At 41.0% G+C, this 13,685-nt stretch overlaps 2 protein-coding genes across 2 annotated transcripts; both read left to right on the top strand.

The window, feature by feature from the left end:
- The first annotated feature begins 436 nt into the window (after positions 1–436).
- On the top strand, positions 437–2,869 carry ccdc59 (coiled-coil domain containing 59). The gene is made up of 4 exons (XM_022749635.1): positions 437–658; positions 1,040–1,400; positions 2,062–2,170; positions 2,323–2,869. Exons 1-4 carry the CDS (start codon positions 511–513, stop codon positions 2,485–2,487), a joined length of 783 nt encoding a protein of 260 aa, XP_022605356.1. The 5' UTR covers positions 437–510; the 3' UTR covers positions 2,488–2,869.
- A 1,377-nt stretch (positions 2,870–4,246) lies between these two features.
- LOC111224743 (ras and EF-hand domain-containing protein-like) lies at positions 4,247–12,875 on the top strand. The gene is made up of 17 exons (XM_022749366.1): positions 4,247–4,516; positions 5,885–5,996; positions 6,444–6,633; positions 6,793–6,939; positions 7,834–7,924; positions 8,038–8,133; positions 8,411–8,598; positions 8,872–8,943; positions 9,176–9,224; positions 9,340–9,422; positions 9,709–10,393; positions 10,543–10,678; positions 11,203–11,284; positions 11,624–11,738; positions 12,155–12,256; positions 12,507–12,583; positions 12,777–12,875. The coding sequence occupies exons 1-17, from the start codon at positions 4,313–4,315 to the stop codon at positions 12,862–12,864; spliced, it is 2,517 nt and encodes an 838-aa protein (XP_022605087.1). The 5' UTR covers positions 4,247–4,312; the 3' UTR covers positions 12,865–12,875.
- Positions 12,876–13,685: the final 810 nt, after the last annotated feature.

The raw sequence follows: 13,685 nt of genomic DNA, 5'->3' as shown, positions 1-13,685 counted from the left end.
GCCCAGGCATTAGCAGTCGAACATGCTAATCGATGATTAGGTGGGATTACTGCAAACGATATCCCAACTACTTTTTCTTCTCAGGTAAAAAAAAAAAAAAATCTTTATTCGCCATTTTTTGATTCGTAATCTATCTCCTTCTAGACACTTCAGCAAAGAAACTCCATTCAAACTTTAAACGTAGGGTTAAATTCGTAACTTTTACCTGTCAGCTCAATTAAGATCTGAAGTATTCAGTTTTTTGATATATTTCATACTTTAGAAAATATTCAGCGTTTTTATGACATTTTCTCCCAAAGGACTAAAAGCCATGAACAATGCTTGGATTTTACAGTGCAAGTTTTTACTGAAAACTAACAATAAATACTTGTAGAATCTGTGTTAATCAGTGGTGGCAGCAAACCGATCCATAATCGATTTGTCACGTCTGCTGTGTTTTACGTCATCTCCCCGCGCCGGCCGACCCCCCACATGTAAACATTTCACGTTTCTTGAGAATATTTACCTCAAATGGCACCGACGGATCAGAAAATGAAAAGTAATAAGTTTACAGCGAAAGATGGCAACTGGAAGAAATCAAAAAATAATGCACAGGGTGTCAAGAAAAAGAGGAAATGGATCCCGGAGCACAAAGTATTCGAAGGCAGCGTTAAAGAGGGTAAGGTTTAGTTTTTTTCTAAACTCAATCAACAGCTTCTCTGTTAAAGTAGTTGAAGTAGTTAGATACTGGATGGGAGGATGGTTAAATCACACAGCTGCATTTACAGAGAAAGATAGCCAACAGTGAGGCACAGCCTATCTAACCTTGTATGTAATTTACCCTCTAGAAATGCACGTTGCCAAACTCAGTAAAGAAATATAATGATTTAATTTTGCCTTTTTGTTTGTCAAAATTTGATACTAGCTAAAACGTTTTAAAACATGTTTATTTAAACAGCGTCTTCTATTAAATTTGGCAGATAATATATCCACCAATGATGGAGCTTTTATTTAAACATAATATTAACTTGAACTTGTGGTATGCATTTTTACTCTTCAGGTCAGGGGTTTGCATTCAAGAGGAAGGAGAAAGTCAGACATGAGTACAACAAGCTGCTGCGAAAGGAGAAGAGGAAGAACCCTGAGTCTAAACCGCTATACAAGGAGGAGTATCCAGAACACCTCAGGCACCTTTACATGGCTGAGGCAGAGAAACTGCAACAGGAGGCCTGGATGAACAGAATGAACAGGAGTAAACTGAGAATGAAGGGGAAGGAGAAGGGAAAGGAGACAGCTGAAAATGATGCTGTTGCACAACAGAGTGAAGCTGCTGATCCAGATCCAGAAGTTACTGGTGGATCTGAACTGACAGATTCTGTGACTGGAAACCCTGACCCGACTGCAGCCTCAGAGAGAGAAAGGTAAGAACTAACTTTTTTTTTTTTTTTTGCGTGAAGTTTAAAACAATAAAATAAACATTTCTTTTCAGGCACCACTGTCCACCTCTGTGTGGACATTTTTCAGAATTTGTAAGACTGTTTTGAATGACTATTTAAATGAAATAGAGAAAACACACTTCAACCTAAAAGTAAGGTGTTTGATGAAGTTTCCACTGGCTTACATTTCAAAATTTTTCATTACACACATTGTATATAGAAGTAAAATTGTGCAAGTTTTTAAGTTGTTTTAAATTTCATAAAGAAGAAAAATTACCACTACAAGATCCGAGTCATTGTATTTATCAAATTATTACTGCTTTGTACATACAGTATCATGTTGATGTGTTAGATGCTCATTATTTGTTTTTGGGAAAACAATTCAACTCCAAGTTAAAGTGAAAAGTGTTTCAGGGCCCATAAAACAAAGCCTTGAATTGGTTTAGCTTGAGGACAGCTCATCTAATATGATTCTCTGTGAAACTCCAGAAATGTTTGCATCTATAGTCAAACCCAGAATTCCTTCTGTTAAAGTGGAAACATTAAAATTTGGTTGGAGTTTGGTTTTGTCATTCACTATTTTTCTTAATTTTCATTTGCTGATTAGGAAATATAGTAATATTGCCTTTCTGACGTTCTCTTCCAGTCTTCCAATAAGCAACCGCATGAGGAAGAAAATGCTGAAGAAGACGTCATACCAGAGGACAAAAGAGGAATTTGAGAGTGTCAAAGAAAAACGGAAAAAAAAGAAAGAGGTGAGCTAATTTAGGTTACAGGTTATTATATTATTAACATTCATTCATGGGAAAAAAATAAGGCCTCCTCTGTTTTTTGACACTTTTTTTTATGTCAAATCAAAATACAGTCTTTCGTTCCACTGACAGGTTGTCTTGTTCTTTTTCCTCAGGAGTACCTGAAGAACAAGCAGCAGAAAGAAGAAGCCATTCAGAAATACAAACAGAAAAAGATGGAGACTTTCCAGATGCTGAGCAAAAAGACCAAGAAAGGACAACCCAATCTCAACCTCCAGATGGAGTATTTGCTTCAGAGGATCCAAGGAACCGAGAAATGACTCCAGGGTCAAAGCTGATCCTGTGGAATGAATGAACAAAAGAACGGACCTTCCCTGTATTTGACTATGTTGTTAAACAGCCTGTCGAGGTGCATTGGAATCATGCTTCCACTTGCGTCTTTTCAGTACTGATTTATATGTAGAGTGACAATGTGAGTCTAGTTTGCCTCTACACTAAACACAGAGTGAAAGCTTGTGGTTGTTTAATTTGATCTGTGCTTTTACTTTTATATTGTAATTTTGCAGCTGCAGCCCATCTTTAGTCTCAGACCACAAGATGGCATTGTAAGATATGAAGAGGTTGGAAACATGCTCATGTAAGAGATCTATTAATCAATAAATGTTTGAGTTTCCTGTAAATTATTTTGAAATGGGAAATAAATACCAGCTTTAGTAAATTGCCGTGACTCAATCATTTAGCAACAGTCTGATCGTTTTGTTTAAAAAGTTACTCAAAAAGCTGTTTTCCTTTAGATCCTTAAACCCCCTGTCAATAACACATTAACATTCAAGATACTGTGGTCTTGAGCCTGCTGTTGTCATAGTTACAGACGATGTAAACATGTTGCATGCATGTAGCCCGCATAAAGAGAGTTCACTCTGCAGCCCTCTCTCTCTCTCTCAGTGTGGGAGCAGCGTGCGGACGCAGGCTGAAAAGCCTCAGGCCGCTTCCTCATGACATCACATGGTTGCAGAATGACTTGTCTGACATTCATCTGTGAAGCAAGACTTCCTAAACACAGAGCGCGGTCACTGCTCTGTTGATACTGAGGGCGGAAAAAAGGCTTCATTTTCTTGTGCGTATCATTTGTAAAAGGTAAGTTTCTGGGTTATTTAAAGAAGCAATTTTTAATTTTAAAGCTGAAAGGAACTGAAAGAATTTGCCATGAGTTTCTTTTTACATGTAAAGCAAGGCCTGAAACTTTTTGTATCTATCACACTTGTTATTTAGAAGAGTGTGTTTTACTGCACAGGGTGAAATACACATGATACTTCTTGTAAAAGTTTTTATTTGTACTCAAGAAGAAAAAACCCCCATGAGGAAACAAAGATGAGTGTTTTTAACCATTGCCATTTCTTAATAGTTTTGTCTGAATTGTGCCATCCAGTCTCTTAGCCACCACTAGAACAAACTTTACCATCTCGAGAGTTTAGGCAACTTTCAAAATCACTCATCTGCCTCTCAGATTTCACTGACTGCAGTTGTTTGCTACATACTGTATTTAGAATCTCTGACAAGACGGGCTGCGCTCCAGATCGGAACAGAACAAACAAGACAAGTACTTCAAAACCTTGTTTGAGTTATGCAGTTGTGATGGAGACAAAGAACCGCTGCAAAAGCACAAAAAGCAGAGACATTGTACAGTCTGGAATTCAGCCTCTTGGTGACGGCTCTTGCAGGCATTATGCCATCATGTGTTCTGTATGGTGGGGTATTAAGATAATCCTTTTCACTGTGTTTACATACCTTTGTGAGTTGCTTGTTCCGGGCTTACTAGAATTAGAAAAGGGAAGTACTGTATAGTTGTAACAAGTGTGGTACTGTTGCATTAATGTTCTGATTACTTAGGAAACTCACCAGTTTTCTCCCCCTTCCCAGTGCTGCAGTAAGTTTTAAGTTTGACTGCTGTATTTGTAATATTTCTCTCTGCCTCACAGGAGCCTGCAAGCAGTTTTGAGTGTATTTACGTTATCAGTGATCTCAACATCTGATGCTACTTCCTGTCTCTGTCGTCATGGCGACTGTGAGAGCCCCAGAGCACAGGATACAGGGTCAGTGAGGAGGCCTGATGTCTGATTCCACTCCTGACTGCCGCTGAAGTACATGCTACTTACGCACCGTGTCACTCAAGTGTCCTTAAAAAGAGCCACAGACATGGAGGAGGAGAGCAGGGTGAATGGCTTTGAACTGAACCCAGAGAGGAGGAGTTCAGACTGGGGTCGCATCACCCTGCTGGACAAGACCAAGGAGTTCTTCCAGACCTGCGACGTGGAGGGCAAAGGCTTCATTACCCGCACTGATATGAGGGTTAGAAAAGGAGTGTGTGTGTGTGTATGTTTCCGGGGTTTGAGAGGGGAATGGGGTGACTAAAGCTTACTAGGACATTTGTAAAGTCTGCACACTGTTGGAGCTCCAGGCGGTCCAGAATATAAAGAGGGATGTACTGATGGCTTGATTTTAGGGCAGAAACTACGGATCTATGCAGTCATTTTCAAACTTGTAGTCTTCAGCCCCAGGTAGCACTGACTCAAATGACATCACTTGAGGCAATTTATCATAATACCACACTGCTCCTTAGTGAGCCACAAAAGGCTCTATACACATTTGACCTCATAAAAATAGTTTGATGTGTACAATAAGTAGATCTCCCCTTTAGTCATTTGGTTTAAAAACTTGTAGACAATCGTAAAAATAAATGTCCATCACAAGTTCATGGAGCTCAAGGCTGCGTCTTCACAATGCTCATTTTGTTGAAGTTCTGAAGGCGAAGATATTCCGGTTATAAGGTTTTCCTTGACAAATTGAATCGTCTGATCAAATAATTGTTTCAGCGCCACGTGATTCTAAACTGCCTTTAAAGCATAAGACCTTTTCTTTTTTTAGGTTTGTTTTTCCTAAACCAACTCATCCTTTAATGTCTCTCGTTCTTTGTCTGAAAATGCATGGCCGCTCTGCGAATTCATTAAGCCTCCGCTGAGAACAATAGGTCAAGAGGACACGCTTTTACCTTTAATGACAGTGAATGGCAAGCAGGAAACACTTAGTGTCATGGTTGTCTTTCAATTCTGAGATTTTTTTTTTTTTTTTTTTTTTTTTTAAATGTTATATCACCATTGTAAAAGAAGCACTTCACCCACTCACACACACTGAAACAGGCGCTGAGGCGACTGTGTAGCACCATTGATGGAAATGTTTACGAGTATAGGTACAGCTCACTCTTGCACACATCATTTCACTGGCTGAAATGAGGGACACAGGCAGGAACAATGCGCAGAAACCCTCTTCAAAGCACTAACAACATCCGAGCTGTGCTGTCAGTTAATTAGGACAGGGCTCTTTTGAGCTTTGCGCCTTTTGTTGCTGTTGTTGGTGTTGAGGGCTTCCAAAAAAGGCTCTGTACAGTGACACATGAAACAGCCATTTTGTGCTAGTGTTTATCCTATGGAGGGTGTGCTTGAGTTATAACCACACAGAGTCAGATATGGCAGATTTAAGGCCCTAGTTTTTTTTTTATGTGACATTTATTGATTTATATACTAATGGTAGTATCATAAAAGTTACTTTAAATTCTTTCTAATCCAACTCCTAAACGTGTCAGTCAACTATGTGTCATATTTTTGTACAGTCCAGCTCAGTGAAATAGCATTTAAATATGTCTTTGTGTTTTCCTGGCAGAGGCTGCACAGAGAGCTGCCTCTGTCTGCAGAGGAGCTGGAGGATGTGTTTGTCTCTCTGGATACGGGCCGCACTGGTTACCTCACACTGGAGGCATTCTCCTCTGGATTCAGTAGGTTTTCCTGCAGTGCGAGGGCTTTAGCTTGCTTCATATAGCTTATCTCAATCTACAGTTTAAACTGCATTCTGTCTGTCAAAGCTGGAACGAACAACATTCAAATATGGCGTATTAGCCAATTTCAAGGGAAATAACACATGTCATACGAGGGCTCTGTGTTTGAAGCCTTTAAATGCTTAAAGCAAGACTATATAATTTTAGCTACTGTTTTAGCTTTAGTAAAAGTAACAGGATGGTAATACATGCTAAATGCAGTATAACTGTAACAAGACTAGAGTCATACAGTCAATGATTGTGTTGCGGTTATTACTTAAATTTTCATGTTAAACAAGAAAGATAATAGCATGATACGCTTTGGAAATTTACTTTTAAGCTAAAGCTAAAGCTAAAGCTAATATGCGTCTGTGGTGTTCATTTAAAAGTCCTTCTGCTTCCCCTCAGGTCAGTTCCTGCACGGCCGGAGGATCTCTGTCACAGACGACCAAAATCAGACCCCCAGCCCCATCTTAAGAACCAAGGAAGCCCTTTATCAGAGCCAATGGGAAGCCAAGCTGTCAGGAGTTGAAGATGAGGAGGAAGGGCACTTCTGTATGCTGCTGGAGAGCCTGGGAGCCAGTAATGTGTTTGAGGAGTGAGTGTGAACACTGGAAACCCTTATCGGGCGTATATGTATTTTTTCTTACATGCTGTATGACCTCAGTGGTCCATATGTGACAAGAGGAAGCCGTGAGATGTGGTTCTACTTGACTCATCTCCCTCAATGTGTCTTCTGCGCTTTCTTGTTCTTCAGTCCAGACGAGGTGCGCAGTCTCTGGGCCCAGCTCAGGCGAGATGAGCCGCACCTCCTCTCCAATTTCGAGGAGTTCCTGGCCCGGGTCACCCACCAAATAAAAGAGGCCCACCAGGAAAAGAAGGAAATGGAGAGCGCCCTCCAGAGGTAGGTAGACAGAACACACACGCACTCATGCATGTGTGTGTGTGGGGGGGGGGGGGGGGGGGGGGGGGTCAAATAGAAACACAGGGATTAAAGGAACCGGGTGTTTATTTACTGAGGTGACAAAAGGTCACATTTAAAGCATTTAAGTGCTGTGCTTCTTTAGCCACCTAAAGAATGGGTGACATAATGGTGGATTTGTGGGTGTGTGTTTGTGTTTATATTACTGCCTGTAGCCTGAGAGTGTTTTTATGGATTTACCTGTAATTCTCTATAGAACAACCTCTTTATCCGTGTCAAATGACCTCTAATCTGGAGGCACACTCTGAAGTCCGACCACCTTCTGCTGGTGTGGAAACACATTAAGATCACTAGTCTGAGGGGACATGAAAAGCAGTGAGAAGTGTTATATATCTCGGTCAGTATATTCATAGCTTTACTTTAATAATATGCAGTGCAACATGCTTTATGATTATTGAGATAGTGTCAAATTGCAGGCGTGCACGGGGTTTGTTGATGTGATGTCAAACATGCATATGGAAGTTTTCCCATGGCACTGCATGGTACTGTGTAACAGCTTGTTATTCCTCTAGACTAATACTAAGTGGCTGATTTGGGTCTTAACAATTGTCAGAGGGAATGTAAATACCACTCAGTATTCTTTTGAAAAATGAAGCTCAGTGTGTGTGTGTGTGTGTGCGTGTGTGTGCGTGTATGTGCATGTGTGTGTGAGTTTTTACATGTAATTACAGTTACAGAGGGAATAATACAACCTTAAGCTCAGCCTAGACAACAATGCCAGTCTGTTCCTACATGTCGGGGGTATTATGTCATACTGTGTGTGCCTGTTTTAACAGTGTTAACATCCCTAATGTTTAGTACTGTCCCTCTTTGCAGGAAGGCTGCGACACATGACAGTGAGATCCGTCATTTATATGAAGAGATGGAGGCACAGATCAAAAATGAGAAAGACCGGCTGCTGCTTCAGGTGCTCAAAACGAAAACTCAATTGTTTTCCGTTTCATATTGCTGCTGTTTTGGCAAGATGTTAAACCTTAATCACATGCCGCTCTTTAACCTTTTCTTCTCCTGGCCACACAGGACTCTGAGCGTCTTCAGCTGCGCAGCCAGGACCTGGAGCACCAGCTGTTTTCAAAGGAAAGAGAGCTGGAGCAGCTTTTCAAGAAACAGAAAAGGGTGAGTGGATATGCACAGCACGTCCTGACACAAGTTTAACCACAACAACATCCACTCACACAAGATTTAGATTCTATATTCAATTGGAAAACGACTTGTAAGATCAAATAGATCCATTACTATAAAAAAAAAGTCCATGTAATGTTCATAATGTTTGTGGTAATAATCTTCACCTCCTCATCATGTGTTGTGGGGAGGGGATTTAACCTGCTCCCTTTGCTCCAGACACACTCTAAGCACACTCACCCAGCGTTAGTGCATTTTCATCCCTCTCCAGTTAGAGCTCCAGTGCCACGAGCTGAGCAGCGAGAAGCAGGAGAGCCATGTGGAGAACGTCAAGCTGAAGATGACCAACGACGAGCTGTCCCGAGCGCTGGAGAGCACCAGCCAGGAGCTGACGCTGGCCCAGGAACAGCTGGCCATACTGCAGGAGCAGGCCGCCCGGCTGCACCGGGAGAAAGAGATGTGAGTATATACACACACACACACACACACACACACACTCACTACACAGATCTATCTCTAGTATTGTTTGTATTAACATTTATCTAAGAGTGTTTCCTCACCACAGTTAGTTCCTAACTATATCGGAGATATTCCTAATCCTATTCATTACCCTACACCAAGCTTTAACTTTAAACAAACCCTTAAAGAAGTGACCACATTTGGTTTGCGAGATTACAAACACACACTCACTTGTACTTTTACTGAGAATTGAGTGTTTCTGTCTTGTTTCAGGGAAATGTACAGAGTAACAGAGGGACTGCAGAGAGAAAAGCAGAGTCTCATGAAGCAGCTTGATCTCCTCAGGTATGATGAGGACATCCCATGAGCTCTTGTCAAACCCGGCTAGTAGCTGCTTTTAATCTTTTTAGTGTCTGGTTGAGCTCCTAATTGGCAAACTTTACAAATCAGATTCCAAAGTAAGTTCAAGGATTTTCAAAGACTTAACTTGGGGGCAGGTTTAAAACACTTTTTAGACTTTTCAGTGCATGTTTTCATTGAAAAGATTCAAACTTTCTTCTCCTCTCTTTCATTTCAGAGAGATGAACAAACATTTGAAGGATGAGCGAGACATATGCTGCGGTGTAGTAAGTGGATGCTGTTTTATGTCTCAGTGGTTATCTATTATGGCATTACCTGACTGATTTAAAAAAAAAAAACAAAAAAAAAACTTTTTAACACGTCCCCTTTTGTTTAAACAAGCCTCGAACTTCACTCAGAAAGAAGCAGAAGCAGAGAGCGGGCCTCGCCAACATATTTGATGACACCAGCCAGCCGACAAAAAGGTGATTCATTTGTCATCCCTGTACTCTTTTAACACAAATCACCCCCGTCAGATTGTTTCCTGTGTGTCAAAGAAGAATTTCCTCTTCAGTGTGTTGTGAAAATCATGTATCAAAGGAGGAAAAACAGAGGATATCTGATTCTATACACTTCCAAAAATCAATTAAATTAACATTTTAGTTTAATAACACTCAAATCAGACACATTTGAGCACTTTGGCCTCCAGATTTTCACCTAACTCAAGTGAATTGATCCAGTATATCCTCTGTTTCTCCTCTGTTTCCAAAGAGCCCCACTGTTGGTGGATGGGTCCTACCAGTCTCTGGAGGCCTTGCCTATAGAGCACCTTCAAATCGTGTTTGTTGCTTCCTCCTCCTGTAGTGAGGATGATACCACCACCACCACCGCTACCACCTCCTCCACCACTGTTAGCGCCCCTGTGTGTCAACAGCGCCCTGCAGCAAAGAAGAACTCTGGCTTAGCCAACGGCTGCGCTAACCCTGCTCCCCCCAAAGTGCACGATGTGAAGGCGAAGGCCAGAAAAGCGCCCAGCAAGATGGCTGCCCCCAAGAGGGTGACAGGCAGAAGCAGAGAAAGAGGGAAGAAGGTGGAAATTGAGAAGAAGACGGGGGTAGAAGAGGAGGTGTTGGACGCCCCTCCAGATGGGTGGCCCCTCCGTCGAGTCATCTCCATCGAGGAGGATCACCTACCCCACCTGCTCCACGGTGGGCCCCAGCCCTTAATGCACCAGCTCAGTGAGGAGGAAGACGAGGAGGATGAAGAGGAGGAAGAAGGAGCACAGAGTGACACAGAATCTACTGTTGTCACAGCAACAGCCCGTTCTGCCACCCAAACTTCTAGTTACATTCCAGTGTTGGCGGAAGCTCCTTCAGTGAGGAAATCCCGCATTGCCCGAGCAAAAAAGACGCCCACGGCCCCAAGAGGACAGCCTCTCGGGAAGGACACTCAGCAAGTTCGTCCACAGCTTTGGTGCTTTAAAGCGACACAAAAAAAAAAATCTTGAATTTATGTGTACAGACAAAGAGCAATTCATTTACAGAGTGTGATCTGAACAAAAATGTTGATCAGTCTCCCTTGCCTGTGTTTTATCATCATCAGAAGTTGACAGAAGGAGCACTGTTCGCCCCGGACCGTCTCTTTAAGGTGGTCCTGGTTGGCAACTCCAGCGTAGGGAAGACATCCCTGCTGCGTTCTTTCTGTGAGGGCTGTTTCCACCCTTCCACCACTGCTACTGTGGGTGAGAAGAAAGACACTGTAATTTTTTCATTGTACAGAAAAGTGTCAGAGGCTGTGTTTGAACAAATGTGAATGGCACGTTAGCGTGTGTGTGTTTGTGGATGCTAACACAGCAGAGGGAGACTTAGCATCACATGAAAGGGCTTGTGAAGTCACACTGGCTGTCTAAGAGCCCTGGCACACATTGTACCGCAGCTTATGTCAGTTCTGATGAATTTTTCCCTTCGCTTTCATCTTTCCCAATCCTCACTCCAGCCTTGTTATCTCCACGTTGTTCAGGCCTTCCTGTCTGAAATGAGGCCCAGTCAATGTCACAGCTCGCTGGGCCCCCTAGTGGCCATTTTTTGTCGCCATTGCTCTGTCAAAAGCTATTACTTTATCTAAACAATCAAAAGTTAAATACAAAAAATGTAGCAACATATTTAATCATTCAAAACAATGACACTAAACAAAATCCCTTCTACTAAGAAAATTTTCATTAATCCTGGTTATATTATGCTGATCTTTGTTGTGTCTTGATCTCAGGTATTGACTACAGTGTGAAGACATTAACCCTGGACAATATGCAGGTAGCCATGCAGCTCTGGGACACAGCTGGTCAAGAGAGGTGAATTTCCTCTTATTATATAGATATAAAACAACTGGAGCTGTTGGATATTTTAACCTAAAACACAGAGAAAATAAAGTCAAAATCAACAAATAATCATTGAAATTCGTAATTAATCATTGTTTATCAATTGTCTGTTTGGGTCTGTAACCCAAAGAGACAGATTATGAATAATGTAATGTATGCTTTAATATATTTTTACTATACTTACATTTTTCAGTGTAATTTTAAATAGTATAATTATAGGTAATACTACTTCAAGTGTATGTTAGCGTATCTTTAGTGTTACTGTATACAGTCATCAGTGTGCTGACATTTGAGCCCTGTTGTTTGACGCAGGTACCGCAGTATAACCAAGCAGTTCTTTCGCAAAGCAGACGGCGTGGTGGTGATGTACGACGTCACCGTGGAGGAGAGCTTCAGGGCCGTGCAACCCTGGCTCACCAATGTCCAGGTCTGACCTTTGACCCAACCCTCGTCCTTTTCATGAGTAGAGTTCGGATATAATAGTTATATTTATATTTATTTATCAAACACAAACCACAAATATCTTTTATTAGCGGTCTTTTTTCCACTTGTAGCGAACATTAGTAGTGAACATTAGTTTTTTAGATTTTTAATTAGCCAATATAGATTTAAATTCTTACTCTTAAATTCTGACTTTACATGTTAAAGCTGTTGCTGTTGAGTGGTATTATAGGAAGTGTAGGGTCCAATGATTTTGGAGCTTGACCCACAGTACAGAAATAAAGTCAGGATATATAAACCTTTAACCTTTGCTTTCTCTTTTGTTTTTTTCTATCTCTTGCATATCCCCCAACTTCCTGGAAGCACAATACTACATCATTTTTTTGGACATTTCTTTTTCAGGAAGCTGCAGGAGAGGGCATCCCCGTCCTCCTTCTAGGCAACAAAATGGACATGGATGTGGAGAGGGAGGTGCCATTTAAAGAAGCTGAGCAACTGGCTTATGTGAGTTTAACTCAAAGCTCATGGATGAGTGAATAAAATGTGTTTTTATTGCTTTCTGCTTTCACACAAAATCATGTCAAGTACAATGGATTACTGGTTCTTTCTCAGTTCTATTCGAAAATGACTGCAACACCGCTGACATTGCTCATGTTGTTGATTCAGGTCATCTTGTCATATTCAGTTGTAATCCCAACACAAAGATGTAGCTATTGACAGCTCTAACTTGTCTTTGTCTACATATCCTGTGCAGGAAAACAAAGTGATGTTCTTTGAGGTCAGTGCCTACACAGGCAAGAATGTGATCGAGTCCCTCACGCACCTGGCCAGGTAAGATCATGGCTGTGAATCAAGTCAGTGCATAATGTAACAGCAGCTGTCAAGGAACAAAAGTCATCAGATACATGATAAAACCACTTGGCAGTAGATGTTCTTTTGTACTTACAACCTTTAGTGAGGAAATTGATTTGTGGTGGTAACACTGTTGGCTCCTCTCCTTTCGTTTCTCTGTGTCTTTGCTCAGAGTGTTAATGGAGCAGGAGGACACAGTGAGAGACCCAACAGTCATCCTCAGTGCTCAGCCCATAAGGAGGAAAGCCTGTTGCAAGTGAAGACACACTGACCGGCGAGAATAAGCTAAAAACTTTGGAAGAAATCTTTCAATGTCTCCTGGACACTGGATTTGCAGTGTTTGAGAACAACGGTGAAATCAGTATTGAAATCGTGTCTTCACTTTGGCACAGACATGCGGTGCAAATTGAAGTGGACATTGAAGGATGGTGCTGCGCCTGTGAACAAACTGCTGTCAGGCCTAAATGATGACGCTCAGAGGATGAGCTTATCTAAAGTGGAAATGAGGCGCTGCACCATTTCCTGTGAGCAATGCTGTGTTGCCAAATCCCAGTAGTGCTGTCTTTAAGATTTAAACATTTTCTGTCATATAATTACTTTCAATAAAAACCTTCACCCAAGAGAAAAAAATCATAAATGTACTACAGGCTTTGCATAACTGAATGTTAGCTTTAAAGTCTTAATTCCTCTGTATTTCTCTGTGTCTGGTGTAGTGTATGTTATGTAGTTATATTTTATTGAACTATACTGAAATAAATTATTTGGAATTCATTGAAATAGTAGTTCTAAATGAAAATCATGTGAGAAAAATCCAACTTGATTCTTTGAAATTTTATTCATCATCACGTTCTTTTTTCATATTCTTTGTCTGGTCCCGAAAACAAAGTGGTTCATGACATATTGCATCTGTGTTTGTTACTGTTTTGAGGCATTGTTCTGTTTTTACTCTGGCACCAAAGTACAGTTGTTCTGATTTATCCTCAATTAAAGAAATAAATAAATCACATTTCATCTTTCTGCAATCAATGAGGCGAAAAACTTTCACATGCAACTAAATAATGAAATAAAACAACTATTGATT

This window comes from Seriola dumerili, unplaced genomic scaffold, assembly GCF_002260705.1.
Source record: "Seriola dumerili isolate Sdu_G_001 unplaced genomic scaffold, Sdu_1.0 BDQW01000138.1, whole genome shotgun sequence".
NCBI lineage: Eukaryota > Metazoa > Chordata > Actinopteri > Carangiformes > Carangidae > Seriola > Seriola dumerili.
This window is presented reverse-complemented; position numbering and strand designations above follow the sequence as displayed.